This window comes from Sapajus apella, unplaced genomic scaffold (assembly GCF_009761245.1).
Source record: "Sapajus apella isolate SASKATOON/1434 unplaced genomic scaffold, GSC_monkey_1.0 scaffold15, whole genome shotgun sequence".
Classification (NCBI taxonomy): domain Eukaryota; kingdom Metazoa; phylum Chordata; class Mammalia; order Primates; family Cebidae; genus Sapajus; species Sapajus apella.
In genome coordinates, this window is record NW_022436955.1 from 527,519 (window position 1) to 545,691 (window position 18,173).

General features: G+C 55.7%; 1 protein-coding gene and 1 pseudogene across 3 annotated transcripts in view; both read left to right on the forward strand.

Moving 5' to 3' along the window:
• The window catches only part of GNAO1 (G protein subunit alpha o1), a 168,386-nt gene extending 151,664 nt beyond the window's left edge, over positions 1-16,722 (forward strand). The window contains exons 7-9 of one of the 2 annotated variants that reach the window (XM_032283916.1): positions 9,548-9,701; positions 14,160-14,375; positions 15,383-16,722. In XM_032283916.1, coding sequence (XP_032139807.1) covers positions 9,548-9,701; positions 14,160-14,347 — 342 coding nt within the window. In that variant the 3' untranslated portion in view covers positions 14,348-14,375; positions 15,383-16,722. Of the gene's footprint in view, positions 1-1,505; positions 5,315-9,547; positions 9,702-14,159; positions 14,376-15,382 lie in introns of those variants that run through there. The other variant, XM_032283917.1, reaches the window with a different exon arrangement.
• Positions 1,906-5,314, forward strand: LOC116555408 (annotated as a pseudogene). The gene has a single exon (XR_004270522.1). The product of XR_004270522.1 is annotated as an uncharacterized LOC116555408 (transcript).
• Positions 16,723-18,173: the final 1,451 nt, after the last annotated feature.

Below are 18,173 nucleotides of genomic sequence, written 5' to 3' on the forward strand. Positions count from 1 at the left end.
AGCTGCAGTCCTAGGACACTCCCCAACTTCCAGCCCAGACTTAGCAAAGCACTGAGGTCTGGTAGAGCCTCCAGGCTTTCTGCATAGCAGCCCACTCCAGCTGAGAGCCATGGCTCTGAACTCCAGCTCCCCTCCTTGCTGCCCCTCCACAGATTGTCGCAGCCCTGCTTGTGCCTGGCATGGATTCGTGGAGTCTGAGGGCCTTCAGTGCAAAGCTGGGGTCCTGTGCTTCTGCCCCTTCCCAAACTGGAAGCTTCTCTCCTAGATACCCCTCTCCCTGATCCCACCTGGGAACCAGCTCAATGTGGTGCCCCCTAAGGAGGGCAGCATGTGAGCCAGGCAATGAGTGAACATCAGAAACCAGAAGTTTCTAGGCGCCTCCTTCCACCTGGCCTAGCAGTGGCCGTGGAGGTGATGTTAAGGCCTTCTCTGTGGACTCCCAAAAGAAAGGGCCCACCTGCAGGTCGTGCATTGGCCAGGGCTACCTGCATGACCCCCAGTGCCCTCAAACCTCCTTGCACATGACCTGTGGTAAGATACGTTTGCCTCAGGAGTCCGTAAATAACCAGGCACAGTGGCTGAAACCTGTAATCCCAGCACTTTGGCGGATCACCTGCGATTAGGAGTTCGAGACCCAGCCTGGCCAACATGGCAAAACCCCATCTCTACTAAAAATACAAAAATTAGTCGGTTGTGGAGGTGCACGCCTGTAATCCCAGCTACTTGAGAGGCTGAGGCTTGGAGAATCACTTGAACCTGGGAGTTGGAGGTTGCAGTGAGCCAAGATCACACTACTGTACTCCAGTCTCGGCAATAGAGCAAGATTCCATCTCCAAAAAAAAAAACCAAAACGAAACAAAAAGTTGGGAGTGGAGTTCATAAATGCATGTATAAAAAGAAAACAGTAGTTTCACAAAACAGTTCACCCCTTAATACAAGTGACTGGCCAGGCACAGTGGCTGACGTCTGTAATCCCAGCACTTTGGGAGGCTGAGACAAGAGGATCACTTGAGCTTAGGAGTTCAGGACCAGCGTGGCCAACATAGTGAGATCCCATCTCTACTAAAAAAATAATAATTAATCAGGTGTTGTGGTACATGCCTGTAGTCCCAGCTACTTAAGAGGCTGAGAAGAGAGGATCAGTCACTTGAGCCCAGGAGGTGGGGGATGCAGTGAGCCCTGATCACACCATCACACTCCAGCTTGAGCAACAGAGCGAGACCCTATCTCAATAAATAAATAAATAAATAAATACAGGTGATATACTGGGAGATCTGATACTTTGTATTTTTCATGAGTTTTACACTGTATCTGTCCTACTGACTGGATCTAGGACCCCCTGTTAACTTCACTGAGCCCTCAGGTCTCCTCCCTCAGGTTTTCCCTGTGCAGTTGTCTCTGAGAGGCCCATGGCCGGATGGCCACACAGGCCAGGCTGGGGTCGTCCACTCCAGGCAGCCCCACGGGCCCCTCGCCTCACCACCCCCTGCCTGTTTGCTCTACAGGCCCCAGCGCCTTCACAGAAGCCGTGGCTTACATCCAGGCCCAGTACGAGAGCAAGAACAAGTCAGCCCACAAGGAGATCTACACCCACGTCACCTGCGCCACGGACACCAACAACATCCAGTTTGTCTTTGATGCCGTGACGGACGTCATCATCGCCAAAAACCTGCGGGGCTGTGGACTCTACTGAGCCCGGCCACCCCACCCAGCACCCTTGCCCTGCCTGGCCTGCCGCCCCCCTCCCCTGGAACCAGGCTCCACCACTCTCAGACCACAATTTGCACTTGAGGAAGATGATCCGAGAGGCTGGCACCAAGGGAGGGAGGAGGGAGCATCCTCCACCCGCCCCCCGGCCCCCAACATAGAACTGTGGTAACGCTGGGGCAGGCGGGGCTCCTGAGTGCACGCTGCAAGGCCAGGAGACTCCATGCTCATGGCCTCTGTGTCATCTCCCAGTGCTTTATCGGGAAGCTGGGAGGGCAGGGCAGGGCAGCCGTGTGGCCCAGATGGGCACACCCTGCACCTGATGACTCACTGGAAGCCTTGGAGTGTCCTCCTATCATCTTGGGTGGTGTAGTGGCGTGGACAGCCCTGCAGCAGGGTGCTGGCAGGGTGGGTCATAGGAGCCATCCTTCAGCTTTGCCTGGGGTCTCTGGTTGAGGGCAGCTCCGTCAACAAAAGCCAGGCTGGGACCAGGCCAACTTGGTGTGGGTTGGAGGGCTCAGGCCTTGGCGATGGCCTCCAGCTCCCTGTTCCCTCTCCTGGGTCTCAGCCCTTCCTTCTCTTGCTCGTCCGCCATTGCCTTGGCTCTTCCAGAGAACCCCCATCCCTGACTCCTCTGAGGCCTGGAAATGCTTCTTGAGACTGACTTATGTCTCAGATAGATGGAGGGAGGGAGGGGTGGAGGGAGAGGTGAGAGGTGCTGGGCAGGGAGGCTAAGGCTCCTGTGTCGCTGGGGCTGGGGCCTCCTGCCCAGTCCTTGCAGGCCCAAGGGTGACCCATCTCCTTTTTCCAGTCACCAGGAGCTCGGGTGGTCACTCTGAGGTGTGAATAGATGCTTTTTCTCCTCTAGTCCATACTGAATTCAACTCAAACCAGCAAAGGCCTTTGGGCTGGGGACCCTGTAGTTGCAGAGGTCTGGGGGATGTGGACCGTGCAGCCAGTGCCCCCCACCTCACTGTCTTGGTGAAGAAATCAGGGAGTTTGTCCGCAGACCTTGGTGTCCTCCCAGCCCCTGAGGACAGAGGAGAGCAGGGGTTGGGCCTGACACCCTGGAGCGTTTGGGCCCAGGTCAGCACAAACACACTCCCCTGCCCCTACTCTAAGGGGAGAGCCCTAGGACCCCTTAGAGGAGGCTTCACTGCTGAAGTCCCTGAGCAGAAAGGGGTGGGGTAGCTTCTCCTGGTGACAAAGGTCTGGCTGGCCTTGGGCAGTCAACACACCCCTCACTCCAAGATGCCTCCAGGTAGCTGAGGCTGCCACCCGCACCCAGGCATGTCATGTGCTTGTACAGCAGGCTGTGCCTGGGGACCCGGATGTGCCACAGGAGGGAAGAGGGCACCCCCGGAGAGGTCCCTGCCTCCCTCCTCAAGCCCTCCATTCTCCCTGCCCCCACTCTAGACACATGCAGCCCCCTGGGCCGCCCCAGAGTCAGGAAGCACCTGTACCAACAGCTCTGGGCTTGTTGGACCCACAGGCACAGAGCTCCAAGTGGTGCCAGGAGACCCAGGGACCTTCCCTAGTGCCAAATGCTTGCAGGGACTGGTGCCTGGGGAGCCTCTGGCAGCCAGGCTATAGGAGCCACCCCATTAGCCCAAGTCCACTTTCATTTTGTTCACCTGGGCCATGTTTTGGACCTTGCACCAGGCTGGGACATGGCAGAGGACAGGCCCTGGGAGCCAGCAGTCTTGGTGTCCTGCCATGGACAGCCAGGGCCAGCTAAGCCATCCTGTCCAACATGGAAGACATGGCAGTTCTTTCTCAGCAGCCCCATCCTGGGTGAGGCCAGCCGTGCCCCTAACTCTGCTCCAGACTAACTCCAGGCTCAGAAGCAGCTAGTAAAGGGGGGCTGTTGGTCACCTCTAAGGCCATCACCCTGGAGTTAGAAGTCACTGGGCTAGAGGGCTTTCTATGTCCCCCAGCAGCCTCCCTCAACCACAGTGGCCAGAGCATCGATCCAGGCCTTCCCCATCCATAGAATTGGGGCTGGAGGAGGGGGTGCTCAGGCCTTCCTGCCCTTGTCCCCATCCTGCCTTTCTCTTTTCTTGGATGCTCCGTCCTGCTTGGTTTCTTGCACTGCTCTCAGTCCTCCCACCCTGGCCTGCTGGGGGGTCCTTGGCCCTCAGGGGTATTCAGGGAGAAATTCTCTGCCTATGCATGATGCCTGTCATTCGTGTCATAACCGGCGGCTCCACCGTTAAAGGGGCGACTGAGGGTGACAGATGAGATTTGGCTCCGTCGTGGGTGTGGATGTGGGAATGTTGTGAGTGACCAGACATAGGTGGCCTTCTGATCCACGGTGGTCCTGCATATGTCCTGAGGGGTGATGGCCCGGATTTAGCAGGCCAAGTGGAAACTGATTTCTACGAAGAGCATCTTTGCCAAACTCATGAAAATTGTGCCTGCCACTCATTCCTATGGGCTGGTTTTCTGCCCTGCACCGCTGGCCATCATAAGAACCAGGTCTTGGCCTTCCCTCTAAGCACCTATAGAGGTCCCCAAGGCTCTCTGGTTTGAGGAGGGCATGGGGTCTGCCCAGCCCCAAGCAGAGAGCACAGCCTGGGCCCCTGGTCAACAGCTTTGGCATTCTGGGTTCCATGGGGACCCCAGAGCCCAGGCAGAAGAAGACCACCACACCTGCTGCCAGAACACAGCTCTGTCTCCTAGCCCCTCCCCACAGCCCAGCTCCCACTGGTGGGAACTGGAGGCATTCCTGCCCTCCATGGTCTGCACTGGTCTCCCCTGAGCGTTCTCAGGAGAAGAGGCAGCCCTAGGTTCCCACCTGCAAGCGCCATAACTAAGCGTCTACACACCCCCAACAGGGAAGACCCAGGGATCGTCCCACCCACGCCCTTCCCTTTGGCCAACATGAGCCCTGTAGGGGGAAGCTTAGCCCCTGCTCCCACCTAACACTCTACAATTAGCACCCAGGGGTTGATTCTGGAAGTTCTTCCTTTTTCTAGCCTGCATCCTTCCTGGCCACCCTGCTTCTTTTTCTCGGTCTGACCTGGTGCACTCTTGGCAAGTAAGTCCACTGCAGTCCCAGGTGAACACCATTTCCTCCAGCTCAGCTAGTGGCCTGCCCACCCCCTTTTCAAGAAGTCTGGGGCACAGAGTCTCCTCTGGCCACCTCTTTTCTTGTCTGAGCCTCTGGACACCTTCAGGCACAGCCTAGCAGCTCTCAGGAACCAATACCTGAGGCTCTGGATCCAGATCCACGGCCACCAGAGTTCAGTGAGCGGTGCCCAAGGCAATCACCCCCAGGCAGTTCCCGCTGTCAGGCCGCCAGCCTAGAGTGTGGGATCCCAGCAGCCCAGGGGACAGGGCCAGGGCATGAGCTGCTGCCGTGGAGTCTCCCACCCCTCAGCAAGCAGAGTCCTGACCCCACCCTGCCCAGAGAGGAGCTGGGGCCTCCAGACAGACCCCACTCCAGTCAGACTAAGGCCCCTGTCAAAGAAGGGCAGGCTGGGGGGAAAGCAGAAAGAATGGCCCCCAATCCAAACTCCTGGATCCCCTCCATGAGAGAGGGGCTCCCCCTGGAAGAGAAGCTCTCATCCCCAGGCCCAGTGCACCAAGACCACCAGCAGAGACTCTCTCCCTTTCCCAGCAGAGCCGGCAGCTCCAAGGCACCACTGTTCCTGTGGCCCCCTCCCTTCCTCACTCCTCCCCTCCCCTCCCATCTCCTGCTCCTGTGGCCCCCTCTCCCCACTCCTTTCCCCTCCCCTCCCCTAACCTACCCTGCTCCTATGCCCCCCTCCCCTCCCCTCTTGTCCCCTCCCCTCTCTTCCCCTTCCCTCCCCTCCTCTCCTCCCTGCTCCTGTGGCCCCCTCTTCCCCTCCCCTCTCCTGCCCTCTCCTCCCCTGCTCCTGTGGCCCCCATCCCCTTCCATACCCTCACCTCCCCTCCTCTTCTCCCCTGCTCTCTGCCCTGCTCCTGTGGCTCTCATCCCCTCCCCTCTCATTCCCTTCCCTCTCTTCCCCTCTCCTCTTGTCCCCTCCCCTCTCTTCCCCTCCCCTGTCTTCCTTTCTCCTCCCCTGCTCCTGTGGCCCCTCTCCCCTCCCCTCCCCTCCCATCTCCTTCCCACCTTCTCCTCCCATCCCCTCCCACCACATTTCTCCCCCAACTCTGGGCAGCCATGCCCTCCCATTCTGCTTCTGGTCTCTACTCTACTGGATCTGACCCAACTCCTAGCTCAGCCCACTGTCCGCCACCCTGCCCCTGCTGAGCACCTTCTTCCTCCCCATGCACCCCTCCCCCTTCTAGGCCAGGTGGGCTCAGGCGCCCCAGGCCCTCCTTAGAAAAGCCAGGCCCTCCTTAGAAAAGCCGTCTCTCTCATGTGCAGTGGTCCCACCTCCCAACTCCGCCACTGCCATCCACCCCGTATTAACTGTAATTTTGTAAGAAGAGTGACTTGTTGGTTTAATAAATCTAGTTATTGTAATAATTTATTGGCTGCCATAATGTATTTATTAGTCACCTGCCGTTAATAAAAAGTACCCGCTTTCCTAGCGTGAGTGTGGTGTGTTGTCAGGGCCCAGGGAGCTCCTGCCAGGCGCATTTGCCCCATCCTGGTCCCAGGACCTTAGGCAGTCTGGCGGATCAGGCACACTTCTGCTGGGGACAGAGGATTGGGGCGACTGGGTGCCCTGTCAGGATTGCCGTCCGGCACAAGGCTGCCCCATTCTGCGCCGAGCCACCTTCCTGTCCTGGCGAGCTTGGTGGCCGCCTGGACACTGCTGTGGTTGACGCAACAGTGGCCTTGACTGCACTGGCACGGCTTCCTGCTGCTCCTGGGCATCCACTGCAGCCTGGGGCAGGTGGAGGTCAGTGGCAGGGCTGTCAGCCATCTGTGAACCCTGGATTCTTTCTCTTTTCTCAAATGGTAGCATCTCTGTTTTGAATGTACTCCGGCGTTTGCTTCCTCTAGGGTGCTTGTAAGGATGGGCTGTGCTCTCGACTCTTTGGTGACGGGTTCCAGGCAGCATGCCAAGGGAGGGTGGTCAGGCCTGGGGGGCTGGCGGGGGTCTCAGTGCCGGCATTTCCCCTGCCTTGCAGAAGCTCCCCTCCTCACTGCCCTGCTGAGCACCCTCTGCCTCCGTCCCCCACCTGAGTCTCCAGGATCAGCCGTCTTTTGGGGCTCCCTCCAAGGCCTTCTCCCCATAAAGCCAGGTTTGGCTCTGCCTGTCCTCTGCTCCCCAAGCCCTCCCCTGCACTGCCACTCCTGAGACCACAGACTGTGCGTCGTCTTTCTCCAGCTGGACTCTGAGCTCTCGGAGAGCAGGAGCCTAACATGGTCATTCTTACGTCCTTGGGGCAGCCTGGCAGGGAGCCTCACACACAGATGCCAGTCAGTACTGACTGGAAGAACGAATGCGTGTGAGTCGTGCTCTGCAGCCCTGAAGCATGGGGGCTGTGGAGGGGCTGAGCCTTAGCCAGTGGAACTGTGGAGCCTGAATGAGCCAGCCTTGATTTCTCCTCCACACCTAAGCTCGGTGGTGGCCAAGGGGCACAGTCCCCACTCCCAACTCAGGTCACCCAAGTGGCGTTTCCTGGCAATGCCCAGACAGATGTGCAGTGGAGGAGGGAGCGCAGCTCTGGCTGTGGGTTTCCAGCTCTCTGTGCAGCTGCAGGCCCAGGTGGCTCTGTGGAGTGGGGTTTTGTGGGTTTCCGGCTCTCTGTTACGCAGCTGCGGGCCGAAGTGGCTCTGTGGAGTGGGGAGTGTGTTCCTGTGGAATCCTTTTGGTCTCAAGAGCCCCGCCACTCTGCCCTCATATGTGGCTCAATTAGCTTGAGTGTGGGGAGCTTGAGGCCCTGAATCTGGGTTCACTGGGCCTTAGAAGCCTCTGGCTGCTCTTTTATGAACAGACCCTAACAAGGTGGCTCGGGGCAAGTGAGACCTGCTCCTCCCCAGTGAGATCACACAGATGACAGGGAGATGCTCCTGGGGATTGAGAAGGAAATGTACTGATTGAGGACAGGAGAGGTGATGAGGTCACATGAGTTTACTGAATCTGTTTAGCAGAATGTAAAGGCAGTGCCATGTACTACAGCTCCGGGCTGGGGCAATAAAGCCGTGCCAGCTGTCCAGGTGCCCCTGAGAGGCAGCTGAGAATTCTGCCCCCTCCACCTATCAACTTCAGCCGGTAGGAGCAGGGTCTGGGGCTGGCCGCCTTTATGTGTCCTGGTAGAATGACGCAGGCATGGGAGAGATTCGGAAGGGAGGACTGGCCGTGAGGTGCACGGGGCCCGCCACGCTGTTGTTAGCATCGGTTCCTCGAAAGCCCCACACAGCCTGATGATAGGGACCGGAGAGACCCATTGCATAAGTTCTGGATCTGGCCCAGCTGTGTCACTGAAGTGTCCCCTCAGGGCGGATGAGGTTAAGTGATGAGGCAGGGAGAGTGCCGGCACAGCGTGGGCCTGGGTGCCTGGTGTGGTCACTGCATCTTTGTTGCCCTCCTGCTCAGAGAGGATGGTGTGGCGGGAACCAGCAATTCGTCAACACCCACAGCGTGCTCGTCCCTGGGGAGGAGTTCATCTCCCCATGAACAACGCCCAGTGGCGTCTACACCAGCTCTCTTCTTTTTCCTGTTACTTGTGTCACTCTTCTTACTTCAGAGGTAGAGTTTAGCCTGGGTCACCTCTGGGCTTTAGATCCAGGGAGCTGGGTTTACAGTGGGCAAGCTCCCAGGGCTAGGACGGGGACCTTGGGGAAAATAAGGGAAACTGTCCCTTCCTCCCCCTCCCCGTGCAGAAATGGATTGGTTCACAGAGAAAGATGCCCTCCGAACTGCCAAGAAACAGACTACCCAAGTGAATGTGCTCAGCATCCCTAAGCAGAGTTCTTGCCCAGGGCAGAAGGCTGGCCCCTCGGTTAAGCTTCTTTGGGGTGCTCATCATGTTCATCCGTTTGCCAAACAGCCTCCTGTGTGCAGGGCAGCCCTCCACATCTGCCTTGCTTAGAATGCCGTGCAAGGACTGCTGTGTAGCCCAGTCCCTCTCTGTGACTGAGTAGGACCCAGACAGGAGGTGCAGCCAGTCCCCCAGGCACTCTTGGAGTGACCCTGCCAGGAGCCTCTCCCCTGAGTGGTGGCCCACAGGATGCTGGCAGGACCTGGCATGCCTTCCCCTCAGACCACGGGAGGGTCCTGGAGCCTCGCACCACTCCCAGAGGACATCTCCCAACCCAGGATGGACCCAGAAGGAGAGGTCTAGGCGGGAAGGGCCAAAGCCCAGCTCTCTGGCTCCAGTCCAGCCTCCACTACTCCCAGCACACACACACACCCACACACACACAGATGCACACCACACACAGGCACGCACACAGGCATACACACACAGGCGCAAAAACAGGCACACATTCAGGCACATGCACGCACACAGGTACACAGGCATGCACACACAGGCACACACAGGCATGCACACGCAGAGGCACACAGAGGCACGCACACGCATGCACACACAGGCACACACACCACAGGCGCGCACACAGGCACGCACACACACGTGTGCTGGGAGGCCCTCCCATAGCTGGGGACTCTGCAGTGAGGAAGCCTGGGTCACCCTGTCCTCAGCCTCCCCAGAGAGCCATGGCTGGTGCCCAGTCTAGTCTCTGCCTCTGGCCCTGACATGACGGGTGCTCTGGAAGCAGGGAATGAGATGTGCTGTGAGGTGTGACCGACTCAAGTTCCCTCTGGCAGCCTCTGGGAGGAGCTGCTGTGTAGCCCAGTCCCTCTCTGTCAAGCCTAATCCTCTCCTTCTCTTTCCCTGTCTCTGTGTCTCCCTCCCGCTGTCTGTCCTCTCTCCGCCCTTCCTGCGGCCGCAGAACCGCATGCACGAGTCTCTCATGCTCTTCGACTCCATCTGTAACAACAAGTTCTTCATCGATACCTCCATCATTCTCTTCCTCAACAAGAAAGATCTCTTTGGCGAGAAGATCAAGAAGTCACCTTTGACCATCTGCTTTCCTGAATACACAGGTGGGTGCCAGGCAGTGCTGTGTAGGGGGAAGCCCTCCCCTGGCTCAGAGACAGGCTGCTGGGCCAGCACCGTTGGGGCTGGCTGGCATGCGGGACCCACTGCAGGAGTGTGGTGGGGCGAGGAAGAAACAGCGCTGTGCCACCAGGTTTGGGCTTCCAGGACACAGCCCTAGGCGTGGTGGGAAGGGCCCCTCCTAAGATATATGTGTTATGACCAAGGGACTCAGGAGTGACATGGTGGGGAGCAGGGCGCAGGACAGGATCACAGGCTTCCCCCTTCCTCCTGGTCTCCCTCTAGAAGAGGTCTCAGGAGAGCCTCCTGTAATCTCAGCAGTGGCCTCCCCTCACCCCTGCCCAGGGCCACACAGTGCCTTTGCATGAAACCAAAAGGTGGGCATGTGGCCTGTGAGCGGGCCTGGGCTGCCTCTTGGCCCCCACCTGCTTTCTCCACTCCCTGCTTTGGTGCCTGGAACATGCTTCCTCTCTGCAGCCTGGGCCCAGCCAGACCACCCCACCCCACCCCGCATCGTGCCTGCTCTCCCTTCCCAACCCCAGCCCCTTCGTGCTTCCTCTCTCCCCTTCTTCCTCAGCCCCCGGTCTTTGCCCCAAATCCAACCACTCCAGCCATCTGCAAGCCTCCTCCATCCCTGCCTCCCTTTCTTCTGCCTTCTCTGGGGCTGTTTGCTTGCTCTCAGGGGAATGTATCACAGACCTCCCCCACCCCACCCCCAAATGAAACTCTTTGCAAATGGATGGATGAGTGAGGGTGGCTTCTGTGGGGTAGGCCAGCTCTGGGGTGCTGCTAATGTCTAAAAGCAGTGCTGATGGAATGCCAGAGCCCAGCCGTGCTTCCTCTGGGGGCTGGGAAGCTTCTGGGGGTTCCTGGGGTTGGAGTCGCCTTTGCAGGCTGCAGAGCACAGAGGGCCAGCACCTCGCCATGGAGGAGGAGGTGTCCTGTCATCCACCAGGTCAGGGCACAGGTTGGCTGGGCCAGGAACCCGTGTTCTGACTGCCCCAGAGTAAGACTTAGGGCATGGGCTCAGTTCCAGGGCCACATAGGTCCCCAGGCCCAGCCACAGGGCTCCCACATCCAGCAGAGGTTGATGCTGGGTGCCCCACCCTTCCCCACAGCTGGGTGCAGTGTGTGAAGGCCCATCAGCTCATTCTGAGCACAGCCCATGTCCTCACTGATGCTCCACGCTAATATGAATTTATAAGGTGGTTCTTGCCCTTCCCAATGTGCAGAGCAGGAGATGGGGCCGGGAGCTGTGCCCTGCACTCGAGGCTCTTGAACAAAGTCCCAATAGGGCACGCAGCCCAGGTCGCCTCTGGAGCCAGACCACCTGCAGCTCAGCAAGTTGCTCAGTCACCTGTGCCTCATTCTAATCTGGGCACCATAGTGGATAATCATGCCCACCCTATGCCCACCTCAAGGGTGACTGGAGGGACGGCTGGTCTACAGAAGCGCTGGCTGTGGCTGCCATTGGTATTATTCACAAGATGGAAACCAGGGAGAGGGAACTGGTCATGGAGGAGGTGCCCTCTGCAGGGTGGAACGAGGGCAGGAAGGCACAGGACAGGCCCCGAAAGGCCAGCCCCAGGTGACCTTTGGGCAAAGCCAGGCTGCAGCCCACTCTGGGCAGCCACTGCTGACCTCTCCCGGCCACAATGATAGAGCCCAGTAGGCCCTCTCAGGCCAGGGCCACCCTCAGGGGCAGACCCAACCCCACTTTCTTGTCCAGCGTCCAACTGGGGCCCGACTTGAGAGTGGCCAGCCTCACTGCTATGGAGTGCAGGTACTAGGTCTGCCGGAACCTGGGAAATGTCAGTTCTCCAGGGCGTTCAGAGGGATCCAGTTTGAATTCAGAGGATATCATGGATGACAGATGGTCACCAGTGCAGGCCCCGTGGAGCGCAGGCCTGTGAGGACACAAAACAAGCAGCAGAGGTGAGGCAGGAGGTGGCCAGCTGTCTAAGGGATGTGTGGGCCAGTGTGGCCAGGCCGCAGCAGGGCTGTGTGAGGATGCTGGGCTTGGCAGACACAGGAAAGGCACGGGGAGCTCCTCCCACCTGGATGGCTGCCTGTGGCCACCTTCCACCCTGGGTTGTGCCCAGCTCGGCTGTCTCTGGACAGGAAGCTCCTTGGCAGGGTCCACATGGGTCGCTTTGTCCAATCCTTAACTGCCGTGCTGGGGGCTCAGGCAAGCCAACCTTGGCATCTCTGCACCAGCGGATCAAGGATAAGGCTTTGCCTTGTGGGTTCAGGCACTCCTGCTGGGCTACCTAGAGCTGGTCTCTGCCGTGACACCCCACCCAAGGATGTCCCCCTGCCCCTTGCCCCTTTTATTTGCTGAGCACTGGCCTCGAGTGCAGGGCTAGAGCCAGGTCTTCTGGTTGCCTTTAAAGGATAGGAGGCACTCCTTGCCGTGGAAGCCTTCCAGCGGCCCAGTCCCACCACCTCATCCCACGGCTCGTGCCCTCGGCCCACAGTTGGAGGATGAGGCAGGGCCTCTGGGGCAGGGAAGGGTCGTCCCACATCCAAAGTAGCATATCGTTTTCATTCAGGCCAGATCATAGTGGCACTGAGGGAAATGGGACATCTTTCTTTTTTGGGGCCTTTCTGCACTTCTGTCTTGGTTCATATTTTAGGATCTTTAATTGAAAACTGTCTACACGGCAGAGTCACGAGAGCTTGGGTTGCAACTGGTTGGAAAACTGTCATATTACCCAGAGGTGTGCGCTGATAGCCCCACCCAGCCCTAGCCAGGATCAAGGGGACACCCAAGGAATTGGCGGGGACAGAGGGCCCCCCATTGGCATCATGCATGCCGATGTCCCTTAAACTTCCTGCCTTGGGGAATGCCCCCATGTCCTGGTCACTCGCTCCAGAACCATGACTGCTAAGGATATGCTGCCAGTCCTGCCAAGTGGCCTCTTCTTAGAGGAAACCAGTGAGGAGGGAGCGCAGGTCCCTCTGAGTGCCCACCGCCTTCCTGGGCAGGCCCCTCTCCAGACTTTGTTTTCTTGGTTTGTTGGAATCAGCAGGATTGGTTTAGACCATGGGGCGGTGCCTCAATCTGTTCATCTAGGAAGCTAAAGGGTCATCTGTAGCCACTGCTCTCCCAGGCAGGGCTCCCAGGTGGATCTACTGTGAAAACAGCAAGAGGTCTTGCAAAGTCCAAGTCTTTGCGGTCTCTGGCCAGGCAAGCGCTCAGCCCCGTGTATGGTTGGTGCAAAAGTCATTGCAGTTTTGCAGGCCAGGCGCAGTGGGTCACACCTGTAATCCCAGCACTTTGGGAGCCCAAAGTGGGCAGATCACGAGGTCAGGAGATGGAGACGATCCTGGCTAACACAGTGAAACCCCATCTCTATTAAAAATACAAAAAGTAGGCCGGGCGCGGTGGCTCAAGCCTGTAATCCCAGCACTTTGGGAGGCCGAGGCGGGTGGATCACGAGGTCAAGAGATCGAGACCATCCTGGTCAGCACGGTGAAACCCCGTCTCTACTAAAAAAATACAGAAAATTAGCTGGGCATGGTGGTGTGTGCCTGTAATCCCAGCTACTCAGGAGGCTGAGGCAGGAGAATTGCCTGAACCCAGGAGGCGGAGGTTGCGGTGAGCCGAGATCGCGCCATTGCACTCCAGCCTGGGTAACAAGAGCGAAACTCCGTCTCAAAAAAAAAATAAAAAAATAAAAAAATAAAAATAAAAATACAAAAAGTAGCCAGGCGTGGTGGCACATGCCTATAGTCTCAGCTACTGAGGGGGCTGAGGCAGGAGTATCACTGGAACCTGGGAGGCAGAAGTTGCAGTGAGCTGAGATCACACCACTGCACTCCAGCCTGGGCAACAGAGCCAGACTCCAGTCAAAAAAAAAAAAGAGGTAATTGCAGTTTTGCTATCAAAAGTAATGGCAAGGCCGGGCGTGGTGGTTCATGTCTGTAATCCCAGCACTTTGGGAGGCCAAGGCAGATGGATCACCTGAGATCAGAAGGTTCAAGACCATCCTGGCCAACATGGTGAAACTTTGTCTCTACTAAAAATACAAAAATAAGCTGGGCATGGTGGCACGTGCCTGTAACCCCAGCTACTCAGGAGGCTGAGGCAGGAGAATTGCTTGAACCTGAGGTGGAGGTTGTAGTGAGCAGAGATCGTGCCACTGCATTCCAGCCTGGCGAGAACAAAACTCTGTCTTAAAACAAAAACAAAAACAAAAACAAAAAGTATATATATATATATAAAACGGCAAAAACACAATGACTTTTGCAGCAACCTAATAGTAGTTTAATTTAAAATGCAACTACAGCTTGGAATTGCCCGGCAGTTCCTACTGCTCCCTTCCTGTCTCATCCCACTTCCTGGGACACACCACAACCCGTTTCTTGTCTCCATGTCCCCAGCTCTGTCCACCCACAGCGTTCACCAGGGCCTCTCCCTGTTCTTCTGTGTCTTGTTACAGGCCCCAATACCTATGAAGACGCAGCCGCCTACATCCAAGCACAATTCGAAAGCAAAAACCGCTCACCTAACAAAGAAATATATTGTCACATGACTTGTGCCACAGACACGAATAATATCCAGGTGGTGTTCGACGCCGTCACCGACATCATCATTGCCAACAACCTCCGGGGCTGCGGCTTGTACTGACCTCTTGTCCTGTATAGCAACCTATTTGGTAATGATTCCAGCACCCACAGAACAGCTTGCGTGAGCACGCACACACACACACACACACACCCCATTAACAAATGCAAGTTGGTAAATAAACTTTAAAAAGGCATAACAAAACCTTATATATATATATACAAATATATATTTAAAAAATCTTTTTAGTTTGTACTAGAAAGAGCTGTGGACAGAACTGACCGCCATCCCATAACTCATGGAGGTTTTCCTGGGACCCCACGTGAGCATGCACGTGTGTGTGTGTGTGTGTACACATTCACACATGTCCAGATGGGAACTTGGTTTGGAAGTCCCTCCTTTTGAGTATAGCCCTGGGGTTTTCCTCTCTGAGCCCCATTTCTGAGAGCAAGGGAATGGCAGAGAAGGCCTGGCCTTGGCCCAGCCAGCTCTCTGTATTCCGCCCTCAGAGCCTCTGCACCCTCAGTTCCGTCCTGCTCTTGGCAAATTCCAGACCCTTTCAGAAACGGCCAATGCCCTAAGCCTCTCCTCACCTTACACACCCAACAGAACAATTTAAGGTTGCTTCTCTTTCGGGTGGTGGTGGTTGTTAATTTCAGGAATCTAGAAGAATCATTGCTCCGACCAATCCACTGTCTCCTGAGTTTTCTTTATTCATGTTAAGATGGCAAGAATCAGAGAACAGGGAGACATGGTCTGCTTTCTAAAAGCAGCTGACAGGAGGGGACTGAAGTTCACCTGCAGAGCTGAAACCACCCCCGCTCCAAGAGGGCATGTGGGAAGGCGGGGAGCAAGGGGGACAGGCGTGGCCTGGGGAGGGCCGGACTTGCAGGCCTGACTCGAGTCAGGGTCCTGGGGGCCCAGGCTTCCCCAGGCGCCAGGGAAGGACTCCAGTGGGGTTTCTGACCCCTCGCACTGCTGCCCTATCTTGCCCCATCCCAGCACTAGTCAAAATGTTCTAGGGTTTTTTGGTTGGTTGGTTGTTTTTTAAAATCAAAGAAAATGGTCAGACTGGACCCCTTATCTCTCTCTCTACAGACTGCTTCACGGACTCTTTGCTGTTGACGTTGATCTCCTGGTAGCATGACCTTTTGGCCTTTGTAAGACACACAGCCTTTCTGTATCAAGCCCCTGTCTAACCTACGACCCCAGAGTGACTGACGGCTGTGTATTTCTGTAGAATGCTGTAGAATCCGGTTTTAGTTGAGTCTTCACATTTAGAATTTGAAAGGAAAAAAAAGAACATTTCTCATGTGCTTTGTAGCTTAAAAAAAAAAAAAAAAAAGGAAAACTCACCATTTTATCCATATTTTTCTTTTTCTTGCAAAATAAAACATACCCATCTGCACCCATGCTTGCCCCCATCCCACCTTGCGATGTGGCCCCTGGCGCGCCTGCTGGGGTGCCAGGTCCATCTGCCACCTGGGGCTCCCGTGCGGTGCACTGGTCCAGAGTGTGCTCAGGCCGGGCTTTCCAGAAGGCCATACAGGCCACTGCAAACCCTGCTGCCTGCCGGCCGCCCAGACACCACAGACGCCACCTTGCGGCCCTAAGCCACTCCTGCCACACACTCACTCCAGGTTTGTATAGAAAAAGCACAGCTCTCACTGGCCAGTAGCTGCCAAAAAGAACATCCATCGTATATGGAAATCCAGCCCCATAGAAAACAATCTGCCCACCGACCCCCTCTCTATGGATAGCCTTTGTGGGGTTTGTTTTTTTTTTTGGTTTTTTGTTTTCTTAGTTTTTGTTTTTTGTCCTGCTGAGTACGATGTATTACCCCCCGAAGATCAGTTTTCCTCGTCCTTGGGAAACAGTCTGTGGCTTTTCCCTTCGCTGTGTTGGATTTCCAGTCCCTGCCGACGCCCTCCTTCGTGCGCGCGCCCCTCCCCACCTCTGCCTTTCTTTTGGTGACCCGTGTCCGCTCTCTCATGTGGGGATGTTTGTGCTGCAGACAAAAAGAACAAAAAAAAATTTTTAAATACCACAAGATGGAAAAAAAAACACAAAAAAATTTAAAAAGATGGAATGTAGTGTTTACATTAAAGCCACCGTTTTCATGACCAAACCTGTCATTTCTTTGACTAATATCCAAACCCCAAACCTCTTCACGGTTTCACTTTTAAGACTTAATCTTTGCTGAAGAAGACCAGTCACAGCCATTTCAAATAAAGAGGAGGCAAAAAGACAAAACACAGAAAAAAAATTAAAAAAAAAAAAACTTAAAAAGGAAAAAAGAAAAAAAAGCCCACGGGTCTTTGTAAGCCTTTCTATTCCCAATTGGTGAGGTTTCTGTGATATCTTACACACTGCCAGTCTACTTCTCTGACTAATGGAAAATTCCTGTGTAGCTCAATAAAAGAGAATGTTTGTCTGTACTCCTGAGTCTCACCCTGTGCCTTCCAACGATGGTTTCATGGGGTGGGCTTCATTCTGGCAGGAGAGGGAAGGAGGGACTCAGCCACACATGCTGGGAGGCCAGCGGCTAGGAGTCCCCCACAGGTCCTGCCCATCTCCTCAGTGCTGTCATTGGGGCCCCAGCTCAGAGTGCAGTTGAGACGACTGCTGCCGAGTGCCACCTAGGAACGAGGGCAGGGGGCCGCCATTCTCCCACGACGCCCTCTCCTCCTAGTGCCCCGCACCTTCTCACCCTCACGAGGTTTTGCTTTCGAGAGTGAGGTGGAAGTGAGGCTTAGGAAGGAAGAAATGCAAGGAGGGCAGGTGAGCCTCCTCTCCTATCACGCAGGATCCTGTTTCTTCTGCAGCCAGTGGTCCCCCCCACAGTGGGAAGATGAGTGGTCCCAAGAATGAGGCCAATTGCCTGAGCCCATCTGCACCCAAAAGGTCCCAGCCACTCACTTGCCCAGGAGGAGCTTGGGCCCAGCCTGACGAGGAAGATTGCCTTTGGTTTGCACCCCAACTGCACCTGGATGCCAGGAAGCCCCCTGCAGGCTGGACACACAGTGGGTAACCCAGCAATTTGGTGGGGCACACGGAGTCTGATCCCTGTACCTCCCCCAGCCTGTAGGTCTCAGCACCCCCCACATTGCCCGCTTTTGCTGTGATAATTAGCAAATCCGTTGCAACAGGGACCTGGAGGCGACAGCAGCCCACTGAAATCCTTGCCTAATGTGCATGTGCCACTTACTGGCCAAGCAGCCAAGAGCATCATGCGTCATGGCGTCTTCAGTGAGACGGGGAAGCCCCCAAGAGGTCAGTTACCTGGAATCCTCTCCACATTCCAACAAATGGGAATTATAGGCTCAGAAAGGCCCCTCTGGGCAAGTTCCAGTAGTCTTTTGAATCAAGGGGGTGGAGGCAGGGGACATGGTTTCAGAGACTATGGAAGAACAAGGGGTACTGTTAGAAATACCCAACCAGTCCAGGCACCCCTTAAACCTCTTCTGCTTTCCCCCAGTTCCCCAAACTCCAACTTGTTACCTGCAGAAAGGAGCACATGACCTACTCTCTATTGAGAGGAAGGTTTGCAATCCAGGCCACAGCTTGACTTTGTAACAAACCAAGATCCACATGGAAGGCTGAAGGAAACCCTAACATTTTCTATATATGGCATATTTGAATTTCTCTAAAACTGAGCCATATTCTAATAGGGTTCTTCCCCAACTTTCAAATGAGTTTTGCAGACAAAACCAACAGAAGTTTCTTTGCCTCATTTTTCTTAGAAAGGAGGTTGCAGCATTTTTTGGAAAGGATGCAGCAAAAAGGCCAATTAAATTGGAGCAAGGGGAGTGGTGGCAGAACTGATCTATTATATATATTTTTAAAGCTCCACAGTGTCCTCTCCCATCCCAGTTTATCTGCGCACACA